This window comes from Canis lupus, chromosome 24, assembly GCF_011100685.1.
Source record: "Canis lupus familiaris isolate Mischka breed German Shepherd chromosome 24, alternate assembly UU_Cfam_GSD_1.0, whole genome shotgun sequence".
NCBI classification, from domain to species: Eukaryota; Metazoa; Chordata; class Mammalia; order Carnivora; family Canidae; genus Canis; species Canis lupus.
The window spans coordinates 4,000,616-4,018,898 of record NC_049245.1 but is presented as its reverse complement, the minus strand read 5'-3'; the positions used below and the strand labels follow the sequence as shown (position 1 = coordinate 4,018,898).

The window sequence follows — 18,283 nt, the reverse complement described above, 5'->3', positions numbered from 1 at the left end:
CCGCTGGGCCACCAAGGCTGCCCCAGAATTTGAATATTTTCAAAAGCCAACATATCAGTATGACAACCTCCCATGCTCGTCCATCAGCCCTAATAGCCACAGCCCACACCGTTTCCTTCCCTCCACATGATATGAAGCCCCAGACAGCATCCCAATTCATCTATAAAACTCTGTCTACATCTCTAAAAGGACTCACCTTTCACATAACACCACACATTATCGCACTCCAAATTAATCATAGCCCAGAATGGTCTCTGAAAGCCAACAGCCCACCGAACCTGGAATTATGGCCCAACACTTAAACAGAGATTCATAGGACCCCAACCTCTGATCTTAGAAAGCCAAGCACCGACAGACCCAGAGTGCCAGCCAGCCTGTAGCACACAGACTGTGATGCACTGGGTAGCAGCATGGATGTAATGCCTGCTCCTTCTCCCACCCAGCACATCCCTGACAGCAAAGGTCCTGGAGACGTGGCCGAGAGAAGGGAGACCTTGCCCATCCTGCTAAGTCTCATCACGGCCCTTCCATGCATGGACTTCAAGCAAGGGAACTCAATCCCAGGGTTTCTCTGCTCACCTAGAAAAGTTGCAAAGAAGGCAGTGTGTCTCTACTTACTTATGTGCTGTTGGTTTTATTTTCACTTAACATAAATCAGAAACTAGGACAGACTGCATTTTTCTGTGGGGAAATGGGAGGACAGGATAATAATAATTATAACTTGAGGCACAGAGTCCCCCACAGTGTTCCTAAACTGAGAGCCACAGGGCACAGTGGGTGAGGGCTAGGAGATGGGGGAACAGCAAACACTGATGGACTCTTCTGCTCATTACTTTGTTCAGATATAACGCTTGCATCCATCAGTGCTTCGAAAGGAGGACGAAAGGCACTGGGAACATGGTCAACGGTTTGGCCAACAATGCTGAAATTGACGACAGCAGTAATTGTGATGCGACTGTGGTGCTACTCAAGAAAGGTAAACTCAGACAGCCTGGGTCCCAGGAGGGAGCTCCGGGAGGCTGCCTGGCACCCACTGTCACGGCCACCCCTGGGGTGCTGAGGCTGGCTTGGTGGGATGCCACCTGCCCCAGAGGAGACCGAAGGAGAGGAGCTCACGGGCCTCCCAGTCTCCCTTTGGCGACATCCTGGGGCAGTCATACCTGGTGATGAGCTGCCTGGGAAAGCTTTGTGGAAGTTCTTGGGCAAAACATTTGCTGGCAGTGACACGGGGCAATTAGGACATGATGGTATAGGAGAAAAGACCAGGGATCTTGAGGTATTGACTCTGTCACATTTTGGCTGTGTGACCATGAAGCAAGTTAACTTAACCTCTCTGAGCTTCAATTTTCTCTTCTGCAAAATGAGGATAATTTTTGTAATGAATAAAGGAGATAAAATATGTCAAATACCCAATTAATGATAGTTGTTGTTAGTACATTTTTATATCCACATTTACTTTCAGGCTACATTACCTCAGTTTCCAAGCTATAAAATAATGTTAGAAAGTTACCACTCCCTCCTTTTTTTTTTTCCAAGGTAATTATTTTCAATAGATTCTCATTAAGCAGTTGATAAACTAACAGAACTAAGATAGTGTTCACTAATAAATAATATTCATTCTTAGAGGAACACAGAAAGTTATCATTTATCAGCCTTAGAATGTGTTTGGCTTTCATTCAATTTTTTTTTAACTTTCTCCAAAAATGTGTGGATTTATATCTTCTTGGTCTCATATGGTTGCTCTGCAGGAAAAAACAAAAAAGAAATTAGAAAATGTATAGGTTATTTTCAAAGTATATGTCTGAGTTTGAAATCTGTGGGTAATTACTAGAATTTGGAAATCAATTATTTGATACACTTTTCTAGTTATGTTTAGCAAAAAGATGAGTATTCAGTGCCATCCCACATATGGATTTCACTTATTCTGTTCTCTTCTGGACAGTTTATAACCATAAAAAGAATACTCTTAGGGAACTGAGAAAAGCTACCTCATATTAGTCAGTGTTTCCAGAGATCATTTCATGCTTTAGCAGCTTGGAAAACCAGAGTGACGACCAGGAGAGTGTGTGGCCAGGGACCTGTGAGCTGCATGCTCATGTTGCACATTCGTAGAGAGGAGGCCTGGCCCTTGCTGAAACGTTTTGATCAGGCCTGCCAGCAAATGTTGTGTAACAATTTGGGCTGCTCTGGACCTTGGGCCTCTGTAATGTGGCCAGCTCACCTACCCACCCCTTTGTCAGCCTTGCTCATAGGCTGGGCTATGACAATGTACACGTTCCCCCACAAAGCCCTCCACTTGCAGCTTTTAACAGCTCAGAACATTGAACATTGTTGACATTTGAAAGGCATAGAGGATTACTAAAGATTTTTGGGGTGTTTCCTGTGCCACAGGTCTGGGGAATGGGGAAAAAATCCTTTAAGGAGACAAAGGAATTCGCTTAGGTTATCACTCATTCTTACCATGCCAGTGAATGACACTTAATTGTTTCAAGTCATTTCAAAAGAGCTATCAATGAGCCTCATGGAAAGAAGAGTTTGACTATTTTCCATATGTTGCTCACTACAAACCTCCTTGGATGGATGGATGGATGGATGGATGGATGGATGGATGGATGGATGATTGGGTGGATGGAAGGAAGGATAGACAGGTAGATGTGTGGGTGGATGGAATCATAAATGAATAGGTGGGAAGGAGGGAGAGGCTAAGGGAGAGAAAGCTAAATGTCTCTTTTCTGCTCCTAGCCTCAATGTTATCTTTATTTCATGTTTTTAATTTCTCTAGCCAATTTCCACCGCAAAGCATCAGTGATTATGGTAGACGAGCTGCTGTCAGCCTACCCTCACCAGCTTTCTTTCTCTGAGGCTGGACTTCGAATAATGATCACCAGCCACTTTCCCCCCAAGACCCGACTCTCCATGGCCAGCCGCATGTTGATCAATGAGGTACCTGGAAAAGCACACTCTATTTGCCACTGTATAGGAGTGGGAGACTTTGGGAAGGGGGAAAAGTTTCTTGGTCTGAGAACAGAAATACCAAACTCAATATTTAACATCCCTTAGCTATTTCCCAGAATCTTTGCTCATGGGGCCAGCTGTGCATCCTTGTTCTTGTTCTTCCCTCGATATGTCAACAGACGTGATCAGGCTCCCAGGTATATAGAAAAACTCTATTTCCTTCTACCTACCTTTTTCTTTTCATCTTTCATTTGGGTAAAGCCCTCTGATATGAACTTGCACAGAGGTAATTGGTGAATCAAGGTTGCCTTACTTTAAAGTAATTTCATCTTGGACCTGAATTTTACTGTGTATCCCTTTTTCTGGAGTGGCAGCCTTATTGATACACTAGCCCAGACACATTTGTGTGACTTTCTCACGTATTGACCGAGGGATGCCTACAGTCCAGAGAACAAAGATAATACTGCAGCACACAGGGAATCAAGAACACTGGTAGGAAAGAAAGGTGTATCTAAACTGCATACGTAGGAAATTTCCTCTAAAGGGATTTGCAAGTTCCAGTGGGTCATGAAAAGTTAATCCTCCCTCCCAGAAGGAGGTTGTCTGAGTTCTTCTCACTTTGAGGAATCCCTAAAGACTTCACTGCAGAATCTCCTGGAAGCATCTTCTTATCAGATGCCTGAAAAAGATCCCACTAGCCAGTGTTCTAAGTGTAAGCATCTCCAGTACCTCTGACCGTGTTAAGAATGTGCCTTTCTCTTTCCAGAGACAAAGACTGATAAACAGTAGGGCCTACGCCAATGGAGAATCTGAGGTGGCCATCAAAATCCCAATTAAGCACACTGTGGAGAACGGGACAGGGCCCAGCAGTGCCCCAGACAGAGGAGTGAATGGGACTCGGAGGGATGATGTTGTTGCCGAGGCTGGTAATGAGACAGAGAATGAGAATGAGGACAATGAGAACAATGAGAATGACGAAGAGGAAGAGGAGGATGAGGATGATGATGAAGGACCATACACGCCATTCGACCTCCCCTGTAAGAGGTCCTATGTTCTAGGCTGGGGTTGGGAGCTGTTTTGAGGCCACTGAGTAGGTGTCCTTGATTTTGGTGATCTTTTTGACAATTCAGAGAACTATATATGAATATGGTAATATTTATATTATATTAACTTCTACAGTGGGCAAAACTCTGTTTTAGAGGATCCAAAGATGAACAAGATGGGAACAAATGATCACTGGTTGAAATGTGGGCCCTTTGACCAAATTTATAATTTGTTGGCCCTTTGTGAAGGAAGACCCTCTCTTAGCTGTTCCGTGGGAACTTTTGGTGCTAAGGAGGAAATGCACGTGACCTATGTTGGGAAGGCAGCTTGGTGCTCAAGGGAAGAGGTGCTTCATCCACCTTCACCCATCCCATTACATTTGGCTGGGGGAGCTGACCAGCCAAGGCCAGCCTGGGGGAAACATGCAGACTTCCCAGTTGGCCTTTGTTCTTTTGCTCACTTCGTGCCCCTTATCCCCATTCAGGTTTCTTCTCTCCCATGACCTGCTTGTTTCTAAGACAGACACCACAGGAGATACAGACCTGGGCAAAAAGCATCCTGGCCCCAGCTAAATCTCACACAGTGATGCTGGCCAAGGGAATGTTCCCTGGTATCTTGAAGGGGAGGCTCAAGACATGTGTAGCATTCAGGACCCCAGCCACCAAAGCAGTGTCCTCCCTTGACTGCTACCCAACAATGAGTTGGCCATTCCAGAGACCTTGTCTCCCCAGCCCACCCTTTAGTGGAACAGGTGGACCAAGCCCAAATAATTCTACCTATTTACTACACTGTCCAGAAGCATCCAACTGTTTCAGGAAAGAGCACCCTGGTCAAGTGTAAGAGGCTTAATTAATGTGTATGACTTCTCCAGGAGTTTAAAATTATAGGAGAACTGTGAATTCTGGGAAAGGATTGCTTGACCCACTTCAAAAGCCATTTAATGATAGGATGTGGATGTGGAGTGTCAGAGTTCTGTGTTAATTTCAGATGTCAGGCCTTTCTGTCGTGCAGGGATTAGCAAGTGAAACTAGGACCAGAACTGTTCCCGTGTCCCCTCAGGGCCCCTCAGATCTCAAAACTAACTAGAGAATATTCCCTCGGATCCTATACCCCAAATTCCCAAGCCACCCAGCCAGAGTTAAATCATTACTTGTTAGCAGCTTATCTTGATAGAAAAAAAAAAAAAAAAAGCATGCTGGCTCTTTATCCATTTTGCCATCTTTGACTCCTTTTCTTGGTGACCTTCTTCCCTATGAACCAGGACAACAAAACATTTTAAGAATTAAGCAACCAGGCCGTTTCTCCCTTATGCACTTTTGTGTTCCTTTTCTATTGCTGTATAACAAATTACCACAAATTTAGCGGCTTCAAACAACACCTGTTGATTAGCCTCCAGTTCTGTAGGTTAGAAGTCCAGCACCGCCTGGCTGGGCTTCAGAGGCTCCGAAGGCCATACTGGAGGTGTAGACAGGGCTATAGACCTTCCCAGAGGCCCCAGGGAGAATCACTCTCTAACAAAGGCAGATTATTGGCAAAATCCAGTTCCCTGTGGTTGTATTGCTGAGCCCTGTTTCCTTGCTGGCTGTCACTTGAGGGGGTTGCTCACTGCCCCAGATGGCCTGCATTCAAATCAGCAATGGCACCTCCGGTCCTTCTCACACGTCTGGTCTCTTGGACTGCCCCTTCTGCTTTTGAGGGGCTTGGACCAGGCCCACCTGCATTACCCCCCATCAGGAGACTAATTTGGCTACACAGCATAGCACAGTCACCTCCTCTTCACAGGTTCCGAGAATCAGGGCACAGACTCTTGAGGGCTTACTTCTAAAATTCTGCCTAGCCTGGCCTACGCTTTCAAGAGTTCACCATTGGCAGCCCATAACCAAGCTCCAAAAAAATGCCTATTTTGCTGAAGTGTTTCACTGATTAAAGAAGCTCTCAGGCCAGGTGAAGAGTCTATAAGGGGCCAGAATCGGCCCCCCCGAAGGCCAGAAGCCCCATGCACACCCCCCCAGGCAGACGACTAAGGACCTGTAACACCAGACAACTCATCTGGTTGCCACAACTGGGTCTTATTAGTGGGACAAACGGGTCCCTCTCAGGTCAGTTGTTTCCTTTTCCTCACCTAAATGGGATGGATGCCAGACCCAACTATGAGGTTTCCAGGTATCTTGTTTGCCTCCCTTCCTCGTCTCTGTGGTTAGTTGCAGATGAGAAGGCCTGGGGCTTCCAGCCGCATCATCTTGTCTCCTTGTGTGTGGAGACATGGTTGCAGGTGTGGGCTCAGGAACCCCACCTGAGACATCCTGTATCCTTTGGAAGCACGGGGCCTGCCACTCCTTGGGGCCTCTGCTTCATTCCAGAGCCCCAAGCTACCGAGTAAGGAAATGGAACCAACCAGCCCTGTCACCTGGGTATCCTTGATAAAATGCAAACTCTGACTCGAGAGGTCTGATGAGGGGCTCAAGATTCTGCATTTATAACAAGCCCCCAGGTGACATTGGTGCTGCTTTTGTCGGTAGGCCACACCTGAGGCAGTGAGGGGGGTAGCCCCTTGGAGTCACACCAGCAATCTTCACAGTTCTCCTGAGCTTCAGGGGAGCCTCATTCAGAGCCAGGTGCTGCCTCTGAAATGGAGGGCAAGTTTGTCCAGCTATGATCTTCTGTTCCCACCAAAGAGGCCAAACCCCTTTCCCGGACTCAGGAACTTCCATCTGAGGCTAACAGGCTGAGTGTCCAGCAGGCCCTCCCTTGGGCAGGCGGACTCCTCACAGCAGTGAGCGGGCCAGCAGAGGCCACTTGAGGAGCCAGAACTCAGTCCAGGGAGCCCCACATTCGGTTCCTCTGCCCTCAGTTCCTTTGGCCTGGAAAAGCTCTGTCCACATAATGAGATCGTTTTTCCCTCTCATGGTAATCCTGCAGGTGCATGGCTTTCTGTGTTTATGTCATTCAGCTGTAGGGCTTTCTTCTTTCCAAGACTTGACTATAGTGAGTATAAGTAACGAATAGATAACTATGTGGAAGTATGTAAATATAGGCATATAGAGGATGCATGTACACACAGACACATATATTGTGTGTGCACATAGTGCACATACATGTGCAAACTGGAATATAGGTATGTGTGCATATATGTGCAGTGTGCACATGTATGGTTGGTATATTGTATACATATACGTGTTTATTCATACAAAATATACATTTTTATGTTATGTTGTATGCTTATATGCAGATATGCCAAGAGATTAGCATATCTGTGTTTTTATATGTGCATGAAATGTACATATAGGTTAAATTCATATATATTTGTATATACATCTAGGCATAGTATATGTGTATGTACATAGATATATATATAAATTGCACATGTATTCTTATCTCTTGCATGAGGGAAGCTTTACTATTGGCTGACAGAAGTAGAAATGTTTACATATAGGGGCTCCTGGGCTCCTGGGTGGCTCAGTTGCTTAAGCATCCGCCTCTTAATTTCAACTCAGGTCATGATCTCAGGGTCGTGAGATTAAGCCCTGCATCAGGTTCCAAGCTGGGCATGGAGTCTGCTTAAGATTCTCTCCCTCTCGCTCTGTCCTTCTCCCTCCCGCCTGCTCACGTTTTCCCTCTCACTCCAAAAAAAAGAAAGAAATGTTTATATGTGTACATAGACAAACATACTTTCACAGAAAAAGACTGCAAAGAAGCATACAAAAATATGAGTATGTTTATCCTAGGTGGAATTGTTTTTTTTTTTTTCTTTTTTTCTGGATTCTCCATCCTAAAACACTACATTTTTATTGCCTGTGTGGTTAGAATAAATTGGTATATTTAATTCTATGTCCATAATAATGAGTGATGGCTTTTTCTTCCCAATAGAATTAAGCTTCTTTATTAGCTCAATAAGGGATACAACTTAAGAACAGGTCTTCTGCTTTTTAGAGCCAAGTCCCACTCAAAGGGATACTGTAATGCTCAGAGTCCCCGCTTCATGTCACTGGCTTCATCTCCCAGCTGCTGGCTGCCTTCCGAGAAATCACATAATCACTGGTACATCAGGTTCAAGCACAGGGAGTCTGATTTTCCTAACTCGCTGTTCTATCCTCAGCACCTGGAGCAGCACGTGGCACAGACTGGCAGGGGCGGCATTCAATGAATATTTGTTGAGTGAAGGAATAAACCTGCCCCTGGTGGAGCAGGGTGCTCTGTTTGGACCACATAGCAATGGAAGAAAAGATGACAAAATGTCCAGAAATACTGTTGATTCAAAGAGAAAGGAAGCCATTCTACCCCTTTATTCAGAAGTGGAAATTTAGGTCAGCTAAAATGTGCACATATATTAACATCCCTGTGCTTATATATGTATATAATATACGTAGAGGTAAATACACATGACATATGTGTGAATTATATACACCTATGCATAGTATAATTTGTGCATATATTCTTTTGTGTGTGTATATATATATATTCTTATCCCTCGCATGAAGGAAAGTCTTACTGTTGAGTAACAGAAATAGAAACATTTACATGTGCATATAGGTAAAAACACTTTTCGGGAGGAAAAAAAAGACTGAAAAGAATACCCCAAAATATAAGTATGTTCCTTTTCTGACTTCTCCTGCTCCTCATAATCACTTAAAAAGCACATTTCTGTATCAGTTGGTTTGCTCAAGGAGTTATATTTGTTACATTATGTTTAAAGGTAGCTTCCAGATGATACTGATTGAATTTCTACTGTAAGTTTGTGGTTGTTACAATGCAGCTATAACTGATAGAAAGCACATATATCATGAAGGCACATATATAAGGCCCCTCCAGGGTCAAGTCAGAATTTTCTAAAGCAGCTAAGAGGAAAATCTCAAAATCCATTGGTGCTCACATGTACTGCTTGCAGCTTTACTTAATCAATATCATTTTCTAAGCTCCTACAGTCTTAAGTTCTGATTTCTTTCCTTTTTTTTTTTTTTTTTAATTTTCTGGAGAATGACAAAGAGCCAGATTGCAGTTATTTCTCTTCCCATTTGAGTATCGCTTTGTAACTTTGATGGGGTGTGTATTTTAAACTGGGCCAAGTCTCTCTGTGTGAGGGCATCGGCAAGACTGGAAGGCCAGTGAGGGGATCCCCAGAGCCTCAGATGGATAAATGATATCACCACAGTCCTGGATTTAAGAGCCTGCAGAATCAGGACGCCTATGGGATCCAAGGGTCTTACTGTACTCTGGATTCTACTGCATTTGGAAGCCCCTCACAGAAAACATCTGATAGCTTTCTTGCTCTGAAATCCAGCCAGACAGTCCCAATGTTGTCATCCATCCATTCCCATCTTCATATCCGCATAGCAGCTAATTGGAAAAGTGCTGGATACTGGCATAAAATTACAAAATAAATTTCATTTAACATTTTATTAATCACTGTGCAAAGTATAATTTAAAAAATGCCTCAACTCTGGTAGGAGTATAAAATGGGACAATCATTTTGGAAAAGTGCTTGGCAGTTTCTTGCAAAGTTAAATAAACACGAACCCTGTGACTCAGCAATTCTACTCCTGGGTCTTTGCCCAAGAGAAATAAAAACATACCCACAAAACAAAGTGTACAAAAATGCTCATAGCCACTTGAGTTGTAATACCTGAAAACTGGCAAGAACTCAAATTCCCATCCACAGGAGGATGGATTAACAAATTGTGTATTCATAGGATGGAACACTACACAGCAATTAAGAAGAATGAATTCCTGACACACGCACGAATCAACCTCAAAACACATATTGACTAAAAGAAGGTGGTTGACTAAAATCACATACTGTATGATTTTCTTTATTTGAAGGTGGATAACAGGAAAAACTAACCTATGACCGTAGAGGGTGGAAGGTTGACTAGAAAGAAGCTGGGGGAACTTTCTGGAAGGCAGAGATGTTATCTCCATTGAAGCAGGGAGTATATACAATATACAATGCATATTTCTTACCAGAGGTATTAGCACTTAAGCAGGATGGTAATAAAGGGTAGAGGAGAATTGATATGTTTATGAGATCTGAGGCTACAAGGAACTCATGGCAATATAGTCACCAAAATAAGCATTTATGGGTGTCTGAGACATAGAGTTCAGGCAACACAGAGATGATAGGATCAGGTCATTACCAGCCGATCCATCACCTCATCCATGGCAGCAGGTATTTAGAGAGCCAGAAATCAATGACTAATTTGAAAATTCACATTAGCGTGAGATACAAACTCCCAAGCAACCTTGACAACCTTGAGATCTTTCAAATCCTCTTTCAAGATTTTGGTGAGTTGACAGACAATGTTGAGCAAATCCACTAGGTGGCGCTGTGACCACTGACACCTTATAATCTGCAAGATCTTTGTTATCTAACTGCGGGGAGAACAGACCCCAAAAAGACTGGTGGTCTTCCAGCTCCCCTCCCCGACCTTCACCCACACCCCACACACTCCTCTCCCTTTGTGTCTGAGAATCTTCCTCATCCTTTCCCACCTGGCCCTATGTGCCAAACCATCCTCCCAGCCCTGCACTCAGAAGTGACTCCTCTGTCATTTGGGTGCCTAGCTAGCAGGTGAGCAGTGGATAATTGTTTTTATCCTGCCTGATTTTGTACACCAGGTTTTGTCGCTGGTGGAAAACTATTTGTGTCCTTTATGAAAAGAACAACATAATAAGGCTTATTTCACAGGTCATCAATTAGGATACAAATGTCTAGGGAAAATAGCATGGAGGGCTGGTAAAACAGAGAAATAAACTCACTAAATTTTTTTGCCTTTCCTATTTTCCCAGCTGGAAAACTGGAAACAGTGAAGTGGGTGTTCACCTGGCCACTGAGTTTTGTCTTATACTTCACTGTACCCAACTGCAACAAGCCCCGCTGGGAAAAATGGTTTATGGTGACATTTGCTTCTTCCACATTATGGATAGCAGCTTTCTCCTACATGATGGTGTGGATGGTGAGTGTATTGAGGACCCCATGGCATTGCTAGATCTCTTTAGAGAGAAAAAATGCACTCAATCGGAGGGGAATAGCAAGTGTGGTTTCAGCCCTGTAACTGTCAGTCAGCTATTGCCTCAATAAGCAGCATACCAAACAACCCTTAAACTCAGTGCTTTTGAATCACAAGAAGTTCTGCTCACATATCTGCAGGTTGAGTGTGGTTCGATGAATCTTAGCCAGCACTGACTGAGCAGTTCTGCTTTAGGCCACAGCATGGTTGTGTTTGATTCAGGCCGTGGGTGGGTTTCATGTCTACTCCATATGTTGGCTCATTGTCCGTGGACCTGTGGCTACCTGGGTAATGCTCTTCTCATGGCAGATTGTTTGAATGCCAGAGGGCCAGTGGAAACATTGCCTTGGCCTGTGGCTTTTGCTCACTCTCAGTGGTGGAGAAACTATACTCCACCTGCTCTAGTGAGAAGAATAGCAGAGCCACAAGGCAAAGAGCATGAAGGAAAGACATGAGGAATTGGGGAGTCATAATCCCAGCTGTCATAGCCACTTCCTCTAACTGAGTCACAGTTTTGTCAACCAGAAAATAAGGCCCTTGGACCAGGTGACCATCAAGGATCTCTTCTGAAGCTAAAACAAGGATTCAAGGGCTGGCATTGATTGTGGAGTTATGGCTCAAAACAGCCTCTGCCTGAAAGCCAGTTTAGGAAACACAACCCTCCAGAATTCATTGCCCATTTCTGACTTTTCTTTTGAACTAGGGAGCAAACCTAGTCCAGTGCAGCACGGCAGCCATCCATCTTGGGTTTCCCAGGACCATCCTAAGTTCAGATATTCTGTCCTCAAATCACCTTTTCCCAGGAACTGTTTCTTCTCTCTCAAGCTTCCTGCCTCACCTGAAAGGAACACGTATAAATGCCAATCTCTGGTTGGAAAACATGGATTCCATAATTGCACCCTGGTCCCCTGACCTGCAGTCCCAGTCTGCTCCACTCAATGTTCTTTGCCATCTACACTGATATGGAGAGCAGACATTTCCCCCTGGGCAGACCACTCAGACTGCAGCCTTCTGTTCTTCTTGGGCAGAGGATCCACTGGCAGGTAGAGCTGGCATCAACCCCCAGCTCACTACCTCTTCCTGCTTCTTCCAGGTCACAATCATTGGATACACACTGGGGATTCCTGATGTCATCATGGGGATCACTTTCCTGGCAGCTGGAACCAGTGTGCCCGATTGCATGGCCAGCCTCATTGTGGCCCGACAAGGTGGGATCTCCAGTTAGATGGGGGTGGGGATAGGGAAGAAAGGGGTCTCCTCTGGGTAGGGGGAGCTTTAGGGGATCCACATGGCAATTATCAAGGGTGATGGGTGACTTCAGTGCACTGTTGGTTAAAAAGCTAACTGGAATCAAAAGAACAGAGGAAGAAGATCTACCGTTAAGAAAGGCAGAGATGGGGACACCTGGGTGGCTCAGTGGTTGAGCGTCTGCCTTTGGGTGTGACCCTGATCTGGGGATCAAGTCCCACATCGGGCTCCCCACAGGGAGCCTGCTTCTCCCTCTGCCTATGTCTCTGCCTCTCTCTGTGTGTCTTCATGAATAAATCAATAAAATTTAAAAAAAAGAAAGAAAGGCAGACATTTCTAGGTAGCATGCAAAGCCCCATTTGGAGCTTGTGTTACCATCCTTCTATTATTAAAAATAGTCGTAAATGTAAAGATAGCTAACCTTTGCTGAGTGCCACACATCAAACAAAGCAGCTTAGGGACGTTATCTTATTTAAACAACTCTACAGGGTAGAGAAAATCAGACCCCATTTGATGGATGAGGAAACCAAAACTTAGAGAAGGCAGACTCCTATGGTCTACCCAGCTGCAGGACCCTGGCAGTGGTGGTTGCCACAGGTCAGTCCTCAGTGTATGGCAGAGCCTCCCCTCCTTCAAAACCAAGCTCACAGATGGATGCCCCTTCCAGATGGCCATGCCCTTCGCCGGCACCCATTCTAATTTATGTGACTGATTTGTGCTAGATTGCATTTGTTTTCAACAAACACAGTGTGCAGCTACAACACTTAGCACAGTGTCCCCTAGAAGTCCTCACAAAATTCCACTGCTTACATTATTTTTCTTAATAGTGCTCAACTACTTAGAAAAAGAATTAAAGACAGTGTAGAGCAGTTGGGAGATGGTACTAACATATGAGTTGGTGAGCTCATGAGAGGCTTAATAGCACTGTCGAGTTTGTCCTTTCTATAAGGATGCTTCAGAATTTGGGGAACTATATTTGGCTTTTGCAAACATTCACATTTAGCTAATGATCATGTTGAAAGGTCAACAGTTCAGTGGAAGGTGCATTTCATTCTATTCTGACCTGTTCTATTCCATCCCTTTCTACTGAAAATACATATTCTATTGAAAATAAGGGTGGTAGCCTGGGAGGGAACCATCTAGCAAATGAGCTAGCAAACCTGCTGCTAAGTCTCTGGCTGTCAGATCAAGGGTTAAGAGAGTCCTTTTGGAAGGCCCCTGTACTAGCCTCAGATCCCCTCTTCACTTAAGTGACCTCTTTTCTTTGCAGGCATGGGAGACATGGCTGTGTCCAACTCTATTGGGAGCAATGTGTTTGATATCCTCATTGGCCTTGGTCTCCCATGGGCCCTACAGACCCTGGCTGTGGACTATGGATCCTACGTGAGTTGGTTTTGCCTGTGATTCCTCTTCAAGTCTTGGGCTTTGGGGACACTGTTTTCAGGGCAAAGGTGATGTGGAAATACTAATTGTTGAGAGATAAACTCTTCCTCATTGAAGACCTTCCAAAATCAGGCTTGTGGGGAAATTCAGGCCTTGAAAACAGGATTGGCAAACTTATTCTGTGAAGGGCCAGATAGTAACACTTTGGGCTTTGTGGGCCAAATGGTCTCTGTCACAACTATCCACCTCTGTTGCCCTAGCTGTAGACAATGTGTAAATGAGCGAGTGTGGCTGTTTCAATGCAACTTTCTGTACAGAAACTGAAATTTGAATTCTTTATGATTTTTACATGTCACGATCTGTGATATAGGATTCTTTTCATTCTTCTTAACCATTGCAAAATAGAAAAATCATTTTTAACTCATAGATGATGCAAAAATAGGAGGCTGGCCACATTTGGCCTATGGACCATCATCTGCCACCCCCTGTCTGGTGTGTTTGCTTTGTGGGCAAAATAATTTCATTCATGAAGGAAGGGACAAAAAATGCAAAATGCCCTTCCTCCCTCCCAGAGATCTGATGACAGTCAGACCCCGAGATGATGGGCTCCATGCTGTTTCTCGAGGCTAAGCTGATTGTGATTTCAGATATATGTGTAGGTGAGTGACACAGTGGGTACGGCCCTCTTTCCCAATTTGTTAAAATATTCCCCTTCTGCTGATGGCAATTCTGTCCAAGACACTGTCTGAGGACTGACTGAGGAAGACGCTGCAATTCAAGATTTTTGCACAGGAAGACACAGGAAGAAAAGAATAATGTGCTCCAGAGTTTTTACACCCAGCCCAGTGCTGGTTCTCTAAATGTGCTACTGAGCATTACCTAGGTCTATCTACACAATTTGTTGTTAAGTAATTGTGTATCCTGAAGAAAATATGATGGCCTATTTTATCAGATGATGGTTGTCCTCCAAGCTCCTTGGTGAATGGCTGTTTCAACTAGGGAAGGTCCAGCCAGATGCAATGAAATTGAAATCCATGCAGAAAGTCCACGTGTTTTTGGTTCATCTGAAGTTACCTCTTGGCTGAGAAATTTCACCAGAGGGTGAAGATCAACACAAGGAGATGGAAAGAAGCAGAATGTGTTCTAAGGAGTGGAGATCTCTCTCCTCTGTTGTCAGTGACATTGGGGAATACCATGGTGAGAAAGACCACATTCCCTTGGGGGAAGGCTTCTCTCAGGAGAGAACTATGACATGAAATCTGAATGAGTAGAGAGAACAGCCATGGGGAAATTGGGGCAGCATGGAGCATTCCAGGCAAAAAGAACAGCAAGTGGAAAGGCTTTAAGGCAGAGATGCAATTGGCATGTTGGAGAGACAAAAGCAAATCCAGTGTAAATGGAATAGAGTGACCCTGGGGGAGGGTCCCCATGCTTTGAGAGGCAGTTGGGAGACTAGGCAGGGTCAGATCATGTGAGTGCTCATCAGACAATAAACAAATAATGATATCCAAACTTCCATGACAATACAATATTGATTTAGAAAATGATGTCTTTGATGACTTTTATGAGAGATTCAGCAGCATGAGTTTTAATCCTGGGCCCTAAGCCCAGGGATAAGGACCACTTAGCCTTGCCTATTTGTAATGTCAACAGATTCCCACCAGAAAGGCCAGTTCTTCAATAGCCCCAACAGTGCACCCTAAACATTACACCTCCAGACTACTCTCTGTCTTAGACATTGCGTAAAGCCAAGCCAGTGCCCCTCAGAGTCACTGTGCCTGAATCTCCTGATCTTTCCCCTCCTACTAAAGACTACTCTGCCTCAGATGCACACATCCCAACCTCTTCCCATTGGAAATTATGTCCCTTCTTCCAGGTGTGTCTCATTCAGAATTCCTTTCTGGACCCTCCCCACCACCACCACCAATGGCATCTCTCTCCACAGCCCTTGTTTCTATTTCACTCACAGCCCTTGTCCTAAATCTTGAACTTGCTTCATGTTTTTAAGTGATGCATGTAAAATAGACACTGAAGAAATGTCCTCCAAGTTGACCACTGAAAGGACATCATCCGCTGGGTGGTCACAGGGTTCCAGATAATCTTCCTAAGATTTTATGAGTGACATTGTTGTCCATCAGGCAATTATGAAGGGACACACATCAACCAAGTTCACAAGAGTTTGATGTATATGCTAGAATGTAAACAGATGGTAGTAAGATATACAAGTGCCAGATAGGAAGCTCCAGGACACTTGTTTAACTGTGCATCAAGGACAGAGAGGACATGCAAGTGTCAGTGGGCACTAGCAGACTCTAAAGTCTAGGGTGTCAGGTTGAGAGTGGAAGCCCAACAGGAGGATTTGCTGGATAAAACCAGAGCTGCTGAGTTGCTTTATCTGAGACATCCACCCATATCATAGGGTTTTTCTCTCTGCCACAACAACCATCCTGGAGCACATTGACCAATCCTGCCTCTTTGAACTCCTTTTTCTGGGCCATGTGTGGACTCTCCCAGTTAACACACTATTCCTGTACTTAAGGTGAGGACAGTATTATCTATTATACTGAATATCTCTCATTAAAGTCACTCTTCCTTAAAATACAAGTTCACCTTGATTCTGTCTTGCCATTCCTCACATCATCTCTCAGGTTTTTCTACAGTCAAATCATCTTAACTTGACTTTGTTATTCCTTTTTTCTGATTAGAAAAATAGCACATGGTCTTCATCAAAAATTAGAGAAACTCTAATTATAGAATACTCTGGAGCAGTGCCTGCCCAATAGAACTTTCTATAATGATGGAAGTGTTCTATATTGTACTGTCATATAGAGTAGCCAAAAGCTCCATGAGACTATTTAATAACTTAAAATGTGGCTGGTTCAAGTGAAGACCTGGATTTTTTATTTTAATTTGATTCTAATTAATTTCAATTTAGGTAGCCACATGTGGCTGTGGCCACCCATGCGACTCTGTGGGGTCAGAGGATGCAATAAAAATTATGCACAGTTCAGTCTATAAATATCAATTGTTAATATGTCAGCATATTTTTCTTTCCACTTTGGTTTACATAGCTGAGACTTCGCTGTACAATTGTGTGCATTGCTTTTTTTTTCACTCCTTAATATAGCAAACATGTTTTTCTTAAAATCTTACTAGAAACATCATCTTTAAAGGCAACCTCATATTCTTATTACACTAAAATTTACGTAACCATGATGCTGCTGTTAGATACATATTGCTTCAAGATTTTCATGGTTATAAATAATGATACAATACACATCTTTGTACATTGATCTTATAGATTTTAGAGATATATAAAAATTGTACATAAAACTGTATTAGCATTTGAGGTTATTTTCCCAGGGCTAGAGTTGTTATATAGAATATAAGCACTTTAAAGCTCTTTACACATGCCTAATTATTTTTCCAAATGACAGTATTCCTTACATTTTAATTTGTCTTTACTTCGTTCCTGAGATTCAGAGGACAGCTTCATGGCAATCTTCTATTCTTTTTTTTTTTTTTAAACACGTGCTTTACCTCGACATTCTGACCGCAAGAAGCTCCATGAGGGTAAGCTTCCCCATGGCACATAGTATGGGGCATGTACATACTTGAACTATGAAAAAAGTGTTGAATCAACTTACCTTCCTTTGGAAATACTAGTCATTGGTTAGTCATACTCAGGCTTGGGTGTATCCCTCCCTCCACAGGCTCAAGCTTTGCTCTATGAAATATTCTGTCTCCCACTTCACGGTCCACCTTTAGATTCCATCTTCATTGGCACCCCTGACTCTGCCTGTCTTCTGTGCCCCTTAACCCAAATCAGAGCACTGGGTGTGGATCTGCTGGAGAACTCAACAGATCCTGGTGTTCCTCTATTTCATTTCCCCACTTATCTCTTATTAAAGTTATGAATTTCAACTACTTTTTGTTGCCTCTGGTGAAGAGACTAGCAGGCAGCAAAAAGATGGAAAGAAACTGTGCTCTAAATATACTAGAAATTTGATCCATAAATAATAGACTTTTACCACATGGACTCTCTCTAGTGGGGAAATGCACAGACAGGGACAGGGGATGTACATCCTTCCTGTGTTCCTAAGACCCATTGTGTTTATTTTTTCTTTACTGTGGTTACAAGGCACCTCATCTAAGGTGAAATCAAAACCTTTCCAAATAAAAACAGCAACTCAAAACTCATTTTAGAAGCAAACCAGTTCCTCCCCTCCAGCTTTGAAATCTCCCTGACCGAACATGGATATCAGACCTAAAATTTCAATTCAGCAAAGCACATTGTCTGCCATAAATGAGTCCCAATGATCTGCCCTCTTTTCCTGTCCTTCTGACATTCTCCCAACACTCTTCAGAGTGCAGAAAATTAAGCATAATTCTCATTCAGTAACACCCACAGCCATGAAAACATATGCTTTTCAGGTCCCAGACTTAGTGACAGGGTGAAATCATGGAGACAAAAATTCAGGCCCTATTAGATGTTTGGCCCAAATTCACGTTTTCCATCTGTAGATGACATAACTGGGTCACTTTGGTCATTCTGCTGGGATTGTGCAAGGAGCACATCTAATTCTGTGGTTTAAGATTGCCTTTAACTGAAGTGGAGGGGAAAATACAGGACAAGAAACAGGCTACTT

General features: G+C 43.6%; 1 protein-coding gene and 1 long non-coding RNA gene across 5 annotated transcripts in view; one reads left to right on the top strand and one right to left on the bottom strand.

Moving 5' to 3' along the window:
• The window catches only part of SLC24A3 (solute carrier family 24 member 3), a 481,529-nt gene that overhangs the window by 440,040 nt on the left and 23,206 nt on the right, over positions 1 to 18,283 (top strand). For all 4 annotated transcript variants that reach the window (XM_038571460.1, XM_038571461.1, XM_038571462.1 and 1 more), the window contains 6 exons: positions 843 to 976; positions 2,783 to 2,943; positions 3,722 to 3,992; positions 10,783 to 10,949; positions 12,097 to 12,211; positions 13,522 to 13,634. In XM_038571460.1, coding sequence (XP_038427388.1) covers positions 843 to 976; positions 2,783 to 2,943; positions 3,722 to 3,992; positions 10,783 to 10,949; positions 12,097 to 12,211; positions 13,522 to 13,634 — 961 coding nt within the window. The remainder of the gene's footprint in view (positions 1 to 842; positions 977 to 2,782; positions 2,944 to 3,721; positions 3,993 to 10,782; positions 10,950 to 12,096; positions 12,212 to 13,521; positions 13,635 to 18,283) is intronic.
• On the bottom strand, positions 8,924 to 16,394 carry LOC119865613. The gene is made up of 2 exons (XR_005377507.1): positions 16,245 to 16,394; positions 8,924 to 9,355 (listed from the first exon to the last, which is right to left on the bottom strand). It is a non-coding gene; the product is annotated as an uncharacterized LOC119865613 (long non-coding RNA).